Source organism: Ranitomeya imitator, chromosome 5 (assembly GCF_032444005.1).
Source record: "Ranitomeya imitator isolate aRanImi1 chromosome 5, aRanImi1.pri, whole genome shotgun sequence".
In the NCBI taxonomy this organism is placed as follows: Eukaryota; Metazoa; Chordata; class Amphibia; order Anura; family Dendrobatidae; genus Ranitomeya; species Ranitomeya imitator.
This window is the reverse complement of record NC_091286.1, coordinates 83,238,480-83,256,891: the sequence shown is the minus strand read 5'-3', so window position 1 is coordinate 83,256,891 and position 18,412 is coordinate 83,238,480. Positions and strand designations below refer to the sequence as shown.

Here is an 18,412-nt window from a genome sequence, read left to right as displayed (position 1 = left end):
TGCGTTTTTTTTGCGGAAAAAAACGCATCATGTGCACAAAACATGCGGAATTCATTCTAAATGATGGGATGCTTATTGTATGCGTTTTTTTGCGGTTTTATAGCGTTTTTATCGGGAAAAACCGCGAAAAAACCGCGAAAAAACCGGAACGTGTGAACACAGCCTAAAACAGAATGTAAAAAAAATATAGGAAATATATGGATAATGCTTTTTATATAATTGAGGTAAATGACCATATGAAACAAAAGGATACAAAATATGATGTGAATAGAACATAAACTTACAAGCAAAATGGTTTAAGAAAAAATGTTTTTGGAAGAGATATACTCTATACTGTACATATTTCCCACTATACCAACATCTTTTTGCAAAGATATTATTAACAGGCTACAACACTTTGGCATACTCTATATAAAAAAGCGTTAAATCAGCCGTCAGAAGATAGCAATGTGGACATGGAAACTAAATACACTATATAAAAAGTTATTAAAAATCTACTTTTTGTTTGTCATTTTTAACACTTTAAAAAAAAAAACATGATAGACTCATTTATCATAAAACTAAGACCACATGTGACGACTTCAGTGGAAACTTAAAGAGGATGTAGGTTATCTATCTAAATGATAACCAATTTGTTTTATTATGGTGATATAATGTAAATATTGATGCTGATAAAAATGGAAGAACTACCGTATATATTTGAGTATAAGCCGACCCGAGTATAAGCCGAGACACCTAACTTTGCCACAAAAAACTGGGAAAACTTAATGTCTCGAGTATAAGCCTAGGATGGAAAATGCAGCAGCTATGGGTAAATGTAAAAAATAAAAATAGATACCAATAAAAGTAAAATTAATTGAGACATCAGTAGGTTAAGTGTTTTTGAATATCCATATTGAATCAGGAGCCCCATATAATGCTCCATACAAAATACGACCCATATAATGCTCCATGCAGTTTATGATGGCCCCATAAGATGCTCCATACAAAATACACCCCATATAATGCTCCACAAATGCGGATTATGACCCCATAAGATGCTCCATACATACATTTGCCCCATATAATGCTCCACAAATACGGATTATGACCCCATAAGATGCTCCGTACAGTCATTTGCCCCATGTAATGCTCCATACTGTAAATGCTGATTATGGCCCCATAAGATGCTCCATACAGTTATTTGCCCCATGTAATGCGCCATAAATGCTGATTATGGCCCCATAAGATGCTCCATACAGTCATTTGCCCCATGTAATGCTCCATAAATGCTGATTATGCTCCATAAATGCTGATTATGCCCCATAAGTTGCTCCATATAGATATCAGCCCCATATAATGCTGCACATGGCCCCATAAGATGCTCCATACAGTCATTTGCCCCATATGCTGTTGCTGCTATAAAAATAAAAACAAAAAAATGACATACTCACCTCTCGTCTCATAGGCCCCCGGCACTTGCTATATTCACCTTTCCCGTTCCACCGTCGGCGCTGCTGTGTTTTCCCCGTCCTCCGCACTGACTTTTCAGGCAGAGGGCGGCACGCACTAATCGCGTCACCGCGCCCTCTGACCAGAGCATCAGTGCAGAGGATGCAGAAGACGCAGCGGCGGCTGGCAACGGTGGAATGGGGGACAGGTGAATATCGCACACTGCTTATACTCACCTGCTCCTGTCGCGGTCCCTGCTTCCCCGGCGCCGGCAGCTTCTTCCTGTATTGAGCGGTCACATGGTATCGCTCATTACAGTAATGAATATGTGGCTCCACCCTTATGGGAGTGGAGTGGGGTCCATATTCATTTCTGTAATAAGCATGTAATAACCATGTGACCGCTCACTACAGGAAGAAGCTGTTGGTGCCGGGGAAAAGACGTGCAGGGACTGCGCCAGGAGCAGGTAAGTATGCTTAGACAGCTGCCACTCCATCTCCCCTGCTGACCCCTGGTTATGACTCGAGTATAAGCTGAGAGGGGCAATTTCAGCCTAAAAAAATGGGCTGAAATTCTCGGCTTATACTCGAGTATATACTGTAAGTTTTCTGTAAAACAAAAATGTGAATGAAACATTTGAGCTGATTACTGGAGACGAGAACGAGAGGTAAGGCTTTACTTCAAAACTTGGTTAGAAAATAATTAGTTTCATATTTTTACAACTTTTTTTGCTATTTGTATTTTCCAAAAGCAAAATAGGGTATTTGCCCAACAAGCTAAATCCATAACCAAATCTTACTTTAAAGTTTTTTGTGTCTTTTCACAGCCAGTCAAACTGGACCTGCATTATTTTAATGTATAATTTTTGCATATTGTTAAAATGGTTATCCGAGACTTTGGTGGGGGCTAAGATCCTACAGACAAGTAGTTGTACCTACCTGTACTGCCCAACGCTGATCTCTGCCGACTCAGAGCAGTCACTGACCGCCCCTGCCAGCAATTCTTCTGCTTCATTTGACCACACGTGAACAAAGCAGCTCTTCCTCTTCTACACTGCTCTGTCGATGGAACATCACTGACGACGTCATGATGATTGACAGCCCACTACCTGCTGGATTTTTTATAGCACAGAGGTCAGGAGCAGGCAATACAGTTCATTTAAAAAAACAATAAAAAATAAACCTCCGAGCTCTAACTTTATAGAACGTATGGAACATTTTTGAAACAAGTATACTATAAATAAAACGTGTTTTTCAAATATATTATTGACAAGCTTATTTTACAGTATATTATTAAATAATCAGAAGATAGCATCATGCAAATTAAAAATAAATACACTTTGTAAAGGTTATTAAAATAGGATTTTTTGCAGAAAGTTTTTTTTATTGCAAAATTGTACATAAAAAATCTAAATGACAAAAAACAATGGCCGATTTTGCAAATTTTCCCATCTACAAAGAATGGAGAGGTCTGCAATTTTCATCGTAGGCACAGTTCAACTGTGAAAGACTGAATCTTAAAAATAAAATCCAGAAAATCACATTGTATTATTTTTTTTACATAATTAAATTGCATTTTATTGCATGAAGTAAGAATTTGATCACCTACCAGCTAGCAAGAATTCTTACCCTCACAGATCTTTTAGTTTTTTCTTTAAGAAGCCCTCCTACTCTGCACTATCTGTATTAATTGCATCTGTTTAATCTTGTTTCCTGTGTAAAAGACACCTGTCCACACACTCAACCACATTCCAACCTCTCCACCATGGCCAAGACCAAAGAGCTGTCTAAGGACACCAGGGACAAAATTGTTGATCTGCACAAAGATGGGATGGGCTACAAAGATGTAAAAGATCCATTTTGCACATGAATGGATATTAAAAATGAACAGCTCCTTTCATCAGGCAATGACCAGATTTTGACTTTGCAATGTGGTCAGGTCTGTGAAAAAGCTCCAGTAATTCTTAATTTTTGTATTCTGCAGCGATACTACAAAAAAGGAAATTGCACAAGTCCAGATGAGTGAAGATAACGAGGAGACTACTATAGAACAAGCAGAAAGGTATTATGATGGTGGATTCTGATTACAGTGGCATGTAAAAGTTTGGGCACTCCTGGTCAAAATTACTTTTATTATAAACTGTTAAGCAAGTTGAAGATAAAATGATCTCTAAAAGGTCTAAAGTTAAAGATAACACCTTTCCTTTCTATTTTAGGGGGGAAAATATATTGTAATGTTTTACATTTTAAAAATTACAAAAAGAAAAATGGGCTGATGCAAACGCTTGGGCACCCTTGGAGATTTTTGTGTTCAGATAACGTTGCCCAAGGTTTCAAACCTTAATTAGCCTCTTAGGGTTGGCTCAAAAAGAAGCATAGTAAGGTCATGGAGTGGCCTAGCCAGTCTCCAGACCTTAATCCCATAGAAAACATATGGAGGGAGTTGAAGCTCCGTGTTGCCAAGCGACAGACTCGAAATCTTAATAATTTAGAGATGATCTGCAAAGAGGAGTGGACCAAAATTCCTCCTGATATTTGCTCAAACCTCATCATCACCTACAAAAAATGTCTGACTGCTGGGCTTGCCAACAAGGGTTTTGCCACCAAGTATTCAATCTTGTTGTCCAGAGGGATTAAATACTTATTTCTCTCTGGATTTTAATTTTGATATACTATCTCTCAATGTTAAAAAAAAATTATCCTGCCCTAAAATTATAGACTGTTCATGTCCTTGTCAGTGGGCAAACTTACAAAATCAGCAAGGGATCAAATAAATATTTCCTTCACTCTACATGAATTGTAATGTCCAGTCAGCCCCATATGCATTTGTATCACATGAATCTTCAATTCCCAGTATGTTCTTAACAATGATAACAAAATGCTGGGAGTTGTTATCAGTCATTATCAGACTGTGGACCATACAGGGACCACAGTACTGGTGAGATGCTAGCAGGATCACACAAAAACATTTACATCCAGATACCTTATAGATGATGTCTCTTATTTGAGTTGTCCTCTTTCTTTTTTCATCTTGTCCATACGTCATGATGACTATTCACAGCCACAGCCTGTCTCTTCTCTGGTCTTTTGCAGCACATCTTGACACAATTCCCTTAAAAATAGCAGAGTCATTATAATGCTTCTTGATAAAAAAATTTCTGCCCTATTCTGAACCCCTGTATAAATTACTGGCGTTCACTATATCACCTGCACAAAATATTTGACTCTAATGGTACTGTCTCCTCACACTATTCAATAGTCTCCTCACACATTTCTACCTCCCTCACACTGTTTCCCCTCACATCCCCCCTGCTAACCATACTGTCTCTCCTCACATATTTACCTCTTCACTCTCCATACTGTATGCTCCCACATGCCACTGCTCCTCATACTGTGTCCACATACTTTTCCTCCATAATGTGTCTGCATACATTCCCCCCTCATACTGTGTGTATACATTCTCCCCTCCTACTTTGTCTGCACTCATCCCATTCCTTTGGTCCTCATACTGTGTCAGCACCATCCCCCCTCTTGCTACCTATACTGTTTCTGAACCCATAATCTCTCTTTGCTTCACATACTGTGTCCTCAAATTTATGGCTCTCCATACTGTTTATGCACCCATCCCTTCCCTCACTCTCCACACTGTGCCCTCAAATTTCTCCCTTTCCCTTGCTCCCCAAACTGTTTCTGCACCCACCCATACATGCTTCCCACCCCCACTACACATACTGTGTCTGCACCCAACCCTTGCTTGCTCCCCAAACAGTGTCCTCAAGTTTATCCATCCCTTTGCTCCCCAGATTTCCCAGTGCAATCCACTTAGGCTGAGTATCCCACTGATTATGAACTGAATTGCAGTCACATACCAGAATCCCATTCGTTGTGGCTCTACAGCAAAGCTCCAGGACAGGCAGATGGCTCATCACAGCCTCTCGGGAATTGAAGCTCCTGCTTCCACCATGCCTCATAAAGCAGCGCTCTGAAAGGACTACATAACCCGGCGAGGTACATCAGCAACATGATCTCATGACTTGATCATGGTTCTGATGTCTCCCTGACCCAGCTGTCAGGGCTTCAATTGACACGAGTGCAATTGGTTGCTGGGAGCCGGCACGATACACCTTCTGACAGCTGTCAGCTTGATGGCCATTTCCCAGAAAAAGTCATAGTGCTGGGGTGTTGGTGCGCTTGCCGGTAAAGAGGGCTCTGAGTGCCACCTCTAGCACGCGTGCCATAGGGTCACCATCACTGGTCTGGCAGGCGCGGTTCTGAATAAGGTGCGCGCCTCTGACTGGGGAGCACACATAGAGAGCAGCACGAAAAGGATGTCTGTGCCAGTTCCCCCCTAGCATCACTCCCCCTTAGTGATGCACTAATTGGAAGACTCCCAGCCGGCCAGTGGTCACTAGAGGGGAGGGGTCCTACGGCCACTCCTACAGGGGTTAAATCCAGGTGTCCGGCTGGGAACTTCCTCTTTTCCTCCCGGCGGACACCTGGAAGCTTTTGTCCCACCCTCCCTCCCTTTTAAAGGCTATTGGTGATACTAACCCGCGGGATAATGTAAATTTGTAAAGTCTATGGCAATATAGATCTCTCGTGGCTTTATGCCTATTACTGTTTATTATTTAAGAGCTGTAATTGTTTTGGTGTATTTATGTTTTTACTCTTTCTAGAGAAACTTCCTCACAGGGCTTCAAAGAACCAAGTGGTGATGATGAGCCCGCAAGTAATGTTCCTAAGACAGATGATGCGTAAGTCTAATATGTCTATTGCCGCGGTTTGGTTTCAACATCAAATTAGAGGGAGGATTGGTTTTCTTTTGTCAAATTTACAAAGACATATAATATAAAGCATAAAATAATGTATTCATATTTTTACTTGTTGCAGAACAACTTCCCAGAAGAGCTTCAAAGCAGCAAGTAAGGGTTTCATTAAAATAAAAGCAAGTGGTGATTTGGCTGCTCTTAAAAAAGATTATGGGTAAGCTTTAAATGTCTACTACTTTTGTTAGGATACATTTACTTTTGTCATATTTTGAACCCAATACACCATTAAAGCAGAATGTAAAAAAAATGTAGCATATATATGGATAATGCTTTTTATATAATTAAGGTATATGACCATATGAAAGAAAAGGATACAAAAATATGATGTGAATCTATCTATATAATCATCAAAGGGGCACTTCCGTCTGTCTGTCTGTCTGTCACGGAAATCCCGCGTCGCTGATTGGTTGCGGCCGTCAGCAAAGGGCACAGTCCGGCCGCAAATTCGCCCCTTCCTACTCTCTGTCAGTGCCCCCTCCAGTCAGCGCTCACACAGGGTAAATGGCTGCGTTACACTGCGTTATGCCACGGTGAAACGCAGTCCGTTAACACCGATATTAGCCCTGTGTGACCAACTTTTTACTATTGATACTGCCTATGCAGCATCAATAGTAAAAAAAATCTAATGTTAAAATTAATAATAATAATAAAAAATCATTATATACTCACCGTCCGGTGCCTTTCCCGCTCCTCGCAACGCTCCGGGCCATGCATTGCGGTCTCGCGAGATGATGACGTAGTGGTCTCGCGAGATCGCTAAGTCATCTGGGTAATTTTGAAGTGCATCGCTGGAAACGTAAGTTGGCAGCCGCGTCGCGCGCATAGGGACAGCTTCGCTGAGTATATAACTATTTTTTATTTTCATTCTTTTTTTAACAGGGATATGGTGCCCACAGTGCTATATAGTACTTGGGTTGTGTTTTATACTGCGAGGCTGCTATATACTACGTGGGCAGTGTTATATACTGTGTGGCTTGTGTTATATACTGCGTGGGCAGTGTTATATACTACGAGGGCAATTTTATATACTACGTGGGCAATGTTAAATACTACGTGGACTGTGTTATATTCTGAGTGGATGCTATATATTACGTGGGCTGTGTTATATACTACGTGCGCAGTGTTATATACTACGTGGGCTGTGTTATATACTACGTGGCTGGGCAATATACTACGTGGCAGAGTTATATACTATGCGGGCAGTGTTATATACTACATGGGCTGCGTTATATACTACGTGGGCAGTGTTATATACTGTCTGGCCTCTGTTACATACTATGTGGGCTGTGTTATATATAGCGTGGATGCTATATATTACGTGGGCTGTGTTATATACTACGTGCGCAGTGTTATATACTACGTGGGCTGTGTTATATACTATATGGCTGGGCAATAAACTACGTGGCAGTGTTATATACTACATGGCAGTGTTACTTACTACGTGGGCTGCGTTATATACTACGTGGCAGTGTTATATACTATGTGCGGATTGTTGTATACTACGTTGGCAGTGTTATATACTACATGCGCAGTGTTATATACTACGTGGGTTGTGTTATATACTACGTGGGCAGTGTTATATACTACGTGCGCAGTGTTATATACTATGTGGGCAGTGTTATATACTACATGGGCAGTGTTATATACTACGTGGCAGTGTTATATACTACGTGGGCAGTGTTATATACTACGTGGGCAGTGTTATATACTACGTGGGCAGTGTTATATACTTCGTAGGCAGTGTTATACTACGTGCGCAGTGTTATATACTATGTGGGCAGTGTTATATACTACATGGGCAGTGTTATATACTACGTGGCAGTGTTATATACTACGTGGGCAGTGTTATATACTACTTGCGCAGTGTTATATACTACGTGGGCTGTGTTATATACTTCGTGGGCAGTGTTATATACTACGTGGGCAGTGTTATATACTACGTGGCAGTGTTATATACTACGTGGCAGTGTTATATACTACGTGGCAGTGTTCTATACTACATGGGCAGTGTTATATACTACATGGCTGGGCAATATACTACGTGGCAGTGTTAAATACTACTTGCGCAGTGTTATATACTACGTGGGCTGTGTTATATACTTCGTGGGCAGTGGTATATACTACGTGGGCAGTGTTATATACTACTTGCGCAGTGTTATATACAACGTGCGCAGTGTTATATACTACGTGGCAGTGTTATATACTACGTGGCAGTGTTATATACTACGCGGCAGTGTTATATACTACATGCGCAGTGTTATATACTACGTGGGTTGTGTTATATACTACGTGGGCAGTGTTATATACTACGTGCGCAGTGTTATATACTATGTGGGCAGTGTTATATACTACGTGGCAGTGTTATATACTACGTGGCAGTGTTATATACTACGTGGCAGTGTTATATACTACAAGGCTGGGCAATATAGTACGTGGCAGTGTTAAATACTATAAACGAAAAGAGAATGGTTCCAGCTTCAGTAAAATCATGAAAATTTATTACAACTTTTAAAATGGATAAAGCTGTGATAAAGACCGCTGTTTCGGTCAAAACGCGTTGCCTACCTCGCATGTGTTATGGTGCTGTCCCAGGAGTTGTTTCTCCATTCTAAAAGTTGGAATAAATTTTCATGATTTTACTGAAGCTGGAACCATTCTCTTTTCGTTTATGGAATCCTACTGCGTCTTGTCAGGACGAAGTTCCGGGCTTCTTGCAATGATCAGTGAGCTGGCTTTTGCCGTATATTCTGTTAGTGTTAAATACTACGTGGGCAGTGTTACATACTACGTGGGCAGTGTTATATACTACGTGGCTGGGCAATAGACTACGTGGGCTGTGCTATATACTACGTGGGCTGTGTTATATACTCCGTCGCAGTGTTATATACTACGTAGGCAGTGTTATATACCACGTGCGCGGTGTTATATACTACGTTGGCAGTGTTATATACTACGTGCGCAGTGTTATATACTACATGGGTTGTGTTATATACTACATGGCAGTGTTATATACTACGTGGGCTGTGTTATATAATACGTGGCAGTGTTATATAATATGTGGGCAGTGTTATATACTACGTTGGCAGTGCTATATACTACGCGGACTGTGTTGTATACTATGTGGCAGTGTTAAATACTAGGTGGGCAGCGTTATATACTACGTGTGCAGTGTTATATACTACGTTCGCAGTGTTATTTACTACGTGCGCAGTGTTATATACTATGTGGCAGTGTTACATACTACGAGGGCAGTGTTATACACTATGTGGGCTGTGTTATATACTACATGGCAGTGTTTTATACTACGTGGGCAGTGTTATATACTACGTGGGCAGTGTTATATACTACGTGGGCAGTGTTATATACTACGTGGGCAGTGTTATATACTACGTGGGCAGTGTTATATACTACGTGGGCAGTGTTATATACTACATAAGCTGTGTTATACACTACATGGACAGTGTTATATACTACGTGGGCAGTGTTATATACTATGTGCGCATTGTTGTATACTACGTTGGCAGTATTATATACTACGTTGGCAGTCTTATATACTACGTGGGCAGTGCTATATACTGCATGGCAGTGTTATATACTACGTGGGCTGTTATATACTATGTGGGCTGTGTTATATACTACGTGGGCAGTGTTATACACTACGTGGGCTGTATTATATACTACATGGCAGTGTTTTATACTACGTGGGCAGTGTTATATACTACGTGGGCAGTGTTATATACTACATGGGCAGTGTTATATACTACATAAGCTGTGCTATACACTACATGGACAGTGTTATATACTACGTGGGCAGTGTTATATACTATGTGCGCATTGTTGTATACTACGTTGGCAGTGTTATATACTACGTGGGCAGTCTTATATACTACGTGGGCAGTGCTATATACTACATGGCAGTGTTATATACTACGTGGGCTGTGTTATATACTATGTGCGCATTGTTGTATACTACGTTGGCAGTATTATATACTACGTTGGCAGTCTTATATACTACGTGGGCAGTGCTATATACTGCATGGCAGTGTTATATACTACGTGGGCTGTTATATACTATGTGGGCTGTGTTATATACTACGTGGGCAGTGTTATACACTACGTGGGCTGTATTATATACTACATGGCAGTGTTTTATACTACGTGGGCAGTGTTATATACTACGTGGGCAGTGTTATATACTACATGGGCAGTGTTATATACTACATAAGCTGTGCTATACACTACATGGACAGTGTTATATACTACGTGGGCAGTGTTATATACTATGTGCGCATTGTTGTATACTACGTTGGCAGTGTTATATACTACGTGGGCAGTCTTATATACTACGTGGGCAGTGCTATATACTACATGACAGTGTTATATACTACGTGGGCTGTGTTATATACTACGTGGCAGTGTTATATACTATGTGGGCAGTGTTATATACTACGTGGACAGTGTTATATACTACGTGGGCAGTGTTATATACTACGTGGGCAGTGTTATATACTACGTGCGGAGTGTTATATACTACATGGACAGTGTTATATACTACGTAGGCAGTGCTATATACTACGTGGGCAGTGTTATATACTACGTGGGCAGTGTTATATACTACGTGGGCAGTGTTATATACTACGTGGGCAGTGTTATATACTACGTGGGCAGTGTTATATACTACGTGGGCAGTGTTATATGCTACGTGCGCAGTGTTTTATACTACGTAGGCAGTGCTATATACTACGTTGACAGTGTTATATATATTACGTGGGCAGTGTTATATACTATGTGCGCATTGTTGTATACTATGGTGGCAGTGTTATATACTACGTGGGCAGTCTTATATACTACGTGGGCAGTGCTATATACTACTTTGGCAGTGTTATATACTACGTGGGCAGTGTTATATACTATGTGCGCATTGTTGTATACTATGTTGGCAGTGTTATATACTACGTGGGCAGTCTTATATACTACGTGGGCAGTGCTATATACTACATGGCAGTGTTATATACTACGTGGGCTGTGTTATATACTACGTGGCAGTGTTATATACTATGTGGGCAGTGTTATATACTACGTGGACAGTGTTATATACTACGTGGGCAGTGTTATATACTACGTGCGGAGTGTTATATACTACATGGACAGTGTTATATACTACGTAGGCAGTGCTATATACTACATGGGCAGTGTTATATACTACGTGGGCAGTGTTATATACTACGTGGGCAGTGTTATATACTACGTGGGCAGTGTTATATACTACGTGGGCAGTGTTATATACTACGTGGGCAGTGTTATATACTACGTGGGCAGTGTTATATGCTACGTGCGCAGTGTTTTATACTACGTAGGCAGTGCTATATACTTTGTTGGCAGTGTTATATATATTACGTGGGCAGTGTTATATACTACGTGGGCAGTGTTATATACTACGTTGGCAGTGCTATATACTACACGGGCAGTGTTATATACTACACGGGCTGTGTTATATACTACGTGGCAGTGTTACATACTACGTGGGCAGTGTTATATACTACGTGTGCAGAGTTATATACTATGTGGGCAGTATTATATACTACGTGGGCAGTGTTATATACTACGTGGGCAGTGTTATATACTACGCGGGCTGTGTTATATACTACGTGGCAGTGTTACATACTACGTGGGCAGTGTTATATACTACGTGTGCAGTTATATACTACGTGGGCAGTGTTATATACTACGTGGGCAGTGTTATATACTACGTGGGCAGTGTTATATACTACGTGGGCAGTGTTATATACTACGTGGGCAGTGTTATATACTACGTGGGCAGTCTTATATACTACGTGGGCAGTGCTATATACTACATGGCAGTGTTAAATACTAGGTGGGCAGCGTTATATACTACGTGGGCAGCGTTATATACTACATGGCAGTGTTATATATTACGTGGGCAGTGTTATATACTACGTGGGCAGTGTTATATACTACATGGGCTGTGTTATACACTACGTGGACAGTGTTTTATACTACGTGGGCAGTGTTATATACTACGTGGGCAGTGTTATATACTACGTGGGCAGTCTTATATACTACGTGGGCAGTGCTATATACTACATGGCAGTGTTATATATTACGTGGGCAGTGTTATATACTACGTGGGCAGTGTTATATACTACATGGGCTGTGTTATACACTACGTGGACAGTGTTATACACTACGTGGGCAGTGTTATATACTACGTGGGCAGTCTTATATACTACGTGGACAGTGCTATATACTACATGGCAGTGTTATATACTACGTGGGCTGTGTTATATACTACGTGGGCTGTGTTATATACTACGTGGGCTGTGTTATATACTACGTGGCAGTGTTATATACTACGTGGGCAGTGTTATATACTACGTGGGCAGTGTTATATACTACGTGTGCAGTGTTATATACTACGTGGGCAGTGTTATATACTACGTTGGCAGTGCTATATACTACGCGGGCAGTGTTATATACTACGCGGGCAGTGTTATATACTACGCGGGCTGTGTTATATACTACGCGGGCAGTGTTATATACTACGCGGGCAGTGTTATATACTACGCGGGCTGTGTTATATACTATGTGGCAGTGTTAAATACTAGGTGGGCAGCGTTATATACTACGTTCGCAGTGTTATTTACTACGTGCGCAGTGTTATATACTATGTGGCAGTGTTACATACTACGTGGGCAGTGTTATATACTACGTGCGCAGTGTTATATACTACATGTGCTGTGTTATATACTACGTGGCAGTGTTACATACTACGCGGCAGTGTTATATACTACGTGGCAGTGTTTTATACTACGTGGGTTGTGTTATATACTGTGTGGATGCTATATATTACGTGGGCTGTTATATGCTCCATGGAAGTGGTATATACTACGTGGGCAGTGTTATATACTACGTGGGCAGTGTTATATACTACGTGGGCAGTGTTATATGCTACGTGCGCAGTGTTTTATACTACGTAGGCAGTGCTATATACTACGTTGGCAGTGTTATATATATTACGTGGGCAGTGTTATATACTACGTGGGCAGTGTTATATACTACGTGGGCAGTGTTATATACTACGTTGGCAGTGCTATATACTACACGGGCAGTGTTATATACTACACGGGCTGTGTTACATTCTACGTGGGCAGTGTTATATACTACGTGTGCAGAGTTATATACTACGTGGGCAGTGTTATATACTACGCGGGCAGTGTTATATACTACGCGGGCTGTGTTATATACTACGTGGCAGTGTTACATACTACGTGGGCAGTGTTATATACTACGTGTGCAGAGTTATATACTACGTGGGCAGTGTTATATACTACGTGGGCAGTGTTATATACTACGTGGGCAGTGTTATATACTACGTGGGCAGTGTTATATACTACGTGGGCAGTGTTATATACTACGCGGGCAGTGCTATATACTACGCGGGCTGCGTTATATACTATGTGGCAGTGTTAAATACTAGGTGGGCAGCGTTATATACTACGTGGGCAGTGTTATATACTATGTTCGCAGTGTTATTTACTACGTCGGCAGTGTTATATACTATGTGGGCTGTGTTATATACTATGTGGGCAGTGTTTTATACTACGTGGGCAGTGTTATATACTACGTGGGCAGTGTTATATACTACATGGGCAGTGTTATATACTACATAAGCTGTGCTATACACTACATGGACAGTGTTATATACTACGTGGGCAGTGTTATATACTACGTGTGCAGTGTTATATACTACGTGGGCAGTGTTATATACTACGTGTGCAGTGTTATATACTACGTGGGCAGTGTTATATACTACGTTGGCAGTGCTATATACTACGCGGGCAGTGTTATATACTACGCGGGCAGTGTTATATACTACGCGGGCTGTGTTATATACTACGCGGGCAGTGTAATATACTACGCGGGCAGTGTTATATACTACGCGGACTGTGTTATATACTATGTGGCAGTGTTAAATACTAGGTGGGCAGCGTTATATACTACGTTCGCAGTGTTATTTACTACGTGCGCAGTGTTATATACTATGTGGCAGTGTTACATACTACGTGGGCAGTGTTATATACTACGTGCGCAGTGTTATATACTACATGTGCTGTGTTATATACTACGTGGCAGTGTTACATACTACGTGGCAGTGTTATATACTACGTGGCAGTGTTTTATACTACGTGGGCAGTGTTATATACTACATGGCAGTGTTTTATACTACGTGGGTTGTGTTATATACTGTGTGGATGCTATATATTACGTGGGCTGTTATATGCTCCATGGAAGTGGTATATACTACGTGGGCAGTGTTATATACAACGTGGGCTGTGTTATATACTATGTGGGCAGTGTTATATACTACATGGGCAGTGTTATATACTACATGTGCTGTGTTATATACTACATGGGCACTGTTATATACTACTTTGTTAGTGTTATATACTACATGGCTGGGCAATATACTACGTGGCAGTGTTATATACTATGTGGCAGTGTTATATACCACGTGGGCAGTGTTATATACTACATGGGCAGTGTTATACACTACGTGGGCTGTGTTATATACTACATGGCAGTGTTTTATACTACGTGGGCAGTGTTATATACTACGTGGGCAGTGTTATATACTACGTGGGCAGTGTTATATACTACATGGGCTGTGTTATACACTACGTGGACAGTGTTATATACTACGTGGGCAGTGTTATATACTACGTGGCAGTGTTATATACTACATGGCAGTGTTATATACTACGTGGGCTGTGTTATATACTACGTGGGCTGTGTTATATACTACGTGGGCTGTGTTATATACTACATGCGCAGTGTTATATACTACGTGGGCAGTGTTATATTCTACATGCGCAGTGTTATATACTACGTGGGCAGTGTTATATACTGCGTGGGCTGTGTTATATACTGCGTGGGCTGTGTTATGTTCTACGTGTGCTGTGTAATATACTACATGGGCTGTGTTATAGGCTACGTGGCTCCTATATAGATGTGCTAAATACTACGTGGCTCTCTGTGTTACGTGGCCTCTGCTATATGCTTTGTGGCTGCTATATATATATGTATATATATATATATATACATAAATACATACATATTCTAGAATACCCGATACGTTAGAATCGGGCCACCATCTAGTAGAACATAAAATTACAAGCAAAATTGTTTGTTTTTAAAAAAATATGTTTTTGGAAGAGATATACTCTATACTGTATAAATTTCTCACTATACCAACATCTTTTTGCAAAGATATCATTAACAGGCTACAACACTTTGGCATATTCTATATACAAAAGCGTTAAATCAGCAATGTGGACATGGAAGCTAAATACACTACATAAAAGGTTATTAAAAATCTACATTTTGTTTCTGATGTTTAACACTTTCGAAAAAGTATGATAGACTAATTTATCATAAAACTAAGACTACTTCAGTGGAAAATTAAAAAGGATGTGGGTTATCTATCTAAATAATAACCAATTTGTTTTATTATGGTGATATAATGTAAAACATGAAATATTAATGCTGATAAAACTGGAAGAACTAAGTTTTCTGTAAAACAAAAATGTGAATTAAACATTTTAGCTTATTACTGGAGACGAGAACAAGAGGTAAGGCTTTACTTCAAAACTTGGTAAGAAAACAATTAGTTTCATATTTTTACAACTTTTTTTGCTATTTGTACTGTATTTTCCAAAAGCAAAATAGGGTATTTGCCCCACAAGCTAAATCCATAACCAAATCTTACTTTAAAGTTTGTTCAGTCTTTTCACAGCCAGTCAAACTGGACCTGCATTTTATATTTTTGCATATTGTTAAAATGGTTATCCGAGACTTTGGTGGGGGCTAAGATCCTACAGACAAGTAGTTGTACCTACCTGTTCTGCCCAACGCCGATATCTGCCGACTCAGAGCAGTCACAGACCGCTCCTGCCGGCAATTCTACTGCTTCATTTGACCACACGTAAACAAAGCAGCTCTTCCTCTTCTACTCTGCTCTGTTGATGGGGCGTCACTGCTGACATCATGGTAATTGACAGCAGGCTACCAGCTGGAATTTTTATATCACAGACGTCGGAGGCAAGCAATACAGTTAATTTAAAAAAAAAAAGTAACAAATAAAAACAAACAAACAACTATTTAGAAAGTTTTTGGAACAGGTATACTATATATAAAACATTTCCCACTATAGCACCATCTTTTTGCAAAGGTATTATTGGCAAGCTTTAATATTACAGTATATATATATTATTTAAATAATCAGAAGATAGCATCATGGAAATTAAAAATATATACAATTTGTAAAGGTTATTAAAAAACAATTTTTTGAATAAAGCTTTCTTTGTTTATTGCAAAATTGTAAAAAAATATATAAATGACAAAAAACAAGAACAGAACCGTTTGCCAATGGGGAAAATAAGTATTTGATACACTGCCAATTTTGCAAGTTTTTACCACCTACAAAGAATGGAGAGGTCTGTAATTTATATCGTAGGTAAACTTCAACTGTGAAAGACAGAACCTTAGGCAGGAGTCACACTAAACGTAAGAAAAATCGGTCCGAGACTCCCTTGGTCTGGCAAAAATTAAGAGACCACTGCACAGTTTTCTAAAAATCACCATCTCTACATGTTTGACAGCCATTCCATTCCAGTGTCAGTTGAATTCCAACCAGAGTACGCCTCATTCTACTGAATGTGCTTCAGATTAGGTGATCTCCTTAACCAAATCTTATTTAACGAGGGAAAATATAAAACACTGCTGTGGTATTCACAATCCTCTTGCAATAGGACAAGCTTGATGGCTAAACAAGTGCGAGGAATTGCCCAAAAGTAATTTGAATGAAAAAATAACTTTTAACCATGCAAAAGGAGTTGAAAAGAAAAGTGAGGAAAACAAGGGCTCGATTCTGGCTTTATTAGCAGAGGGATACAGTAAGCATCATGTTGCCTCCATCCTTAAAATTTCGAAGACGGCAGTCCATTACAACAAGGTCAAGCAGCAGACATTGGGGACAACAAAGCTGCAAACCGGTAGAGGGCGAAGGCGACTCTCCACTGACTGAGATGACCATCATCTTATTCGAATGTCACTCAGCACCCGCAGGATGATATCAAGTGACCTACAAAAGGAATGGCAAATGGCAGCTGGGGTGAAGTGCACGATAAGAACAGCTTGTAACAAGCTCCTGGAGACAGGACTCAAGTCATGTAAAGCTACAAAAAAAGCCTTTCATCAATGAGAAGCAAAGGAGAGCCAGGGTGAAGTTTGCCAAAGACCATAAAGATTGGTAAGGTAATCTTCTCTGATGAGTCTAATTTTCAGCTTTGCCCAATATCGGGCCGTCTAATGGTTAGACGGAGTCCTGAAGAGGCATGCAAGACATAGTGTCATGCACCCATTGTGAAACTTGGTGGAGGATCGGTGATTATCTGGGGATGCTTCAGCAAGGCTGGAATTAGGCAAGTTAATCTTCGCGAAGGACGTATGAATCAAGCCACATACAAGGTTATTCTTGAAAAACACTTGCTTCCTTCTTCTCAGGCAATTTTCTCCAACTCTGAGGACTTGTTTTTCCAGCAGGACAATGCCCCATGCCTCACAGCTAGGTCAAGCAATGTGTGGATGAAGGAACACCACATCAAGACCCTGTCATGTCCAGCCCAATCTCCAGACCTGAACCCCATTGAAAACTTCTGGAATGTAATCAAAAGGAAAATGGATAGTCACAAGCCATCAAACAAAGAACTACTTAAATTTTTGGGCCAAGAGTGGCATAAGGTCACACAAAAGCAGTGTTTGCAGTGGTATCTTAATTTTTGCCAGAGGCTGTGTATGTGTGTGTGTATATATATATATATATATATATATATATATATTCCCTGCCTGAGGGCACCGCGAGCGTGAGAAAGTTCTCCTGCTGAAGGTGCTGTTAGACAGGTCCTGCGAATTCACAGCCAATGAACTCACTTCAACTTTCTAACGGCAGTGCGAGCGCCGTGGGAAATTTTCTCACAATATCAATACAATACAATAGTGACATCACCTCCACCAACTATCACCCCACTTGCCACTGTTACAGAGTAAGTGAGAAGATCAAGGCTAAGTGCCAGA

The 18,412-nt window shown here is 40.4% G+C and overlaps 1 protein-coding gene across 2 annotated transcripts in view; it reads left to right on the top strand.

The window, feature by feature from the left end:
• LOC138681406 (protocadherin Fat 4-like) overlaps positions 1-18,412 on the top strand; it is a 286,716-nt gene that overhangs the window by 207,182 nt on the left and 61,122 nt on the right. For both annotated transcript variants that reach the window (XM_069768890.1, XM_069768889.1), the window contains exons 48-50: positions 3,415-3,492; positions 6,107-6,184; positions 6,321-6,413. In XM_069768890.1, the coding sequence (XP_069624991.1) occupies positions 3,415-3,492; positions 6,107-6,184; positions 6,321-6,413 (249 nt within the window). The remainder of the gene's footprint in view (positions 1-3,414; positions 3,493-6,106; positions 6,185-6,320; positions 6,414-18,412) is intronic.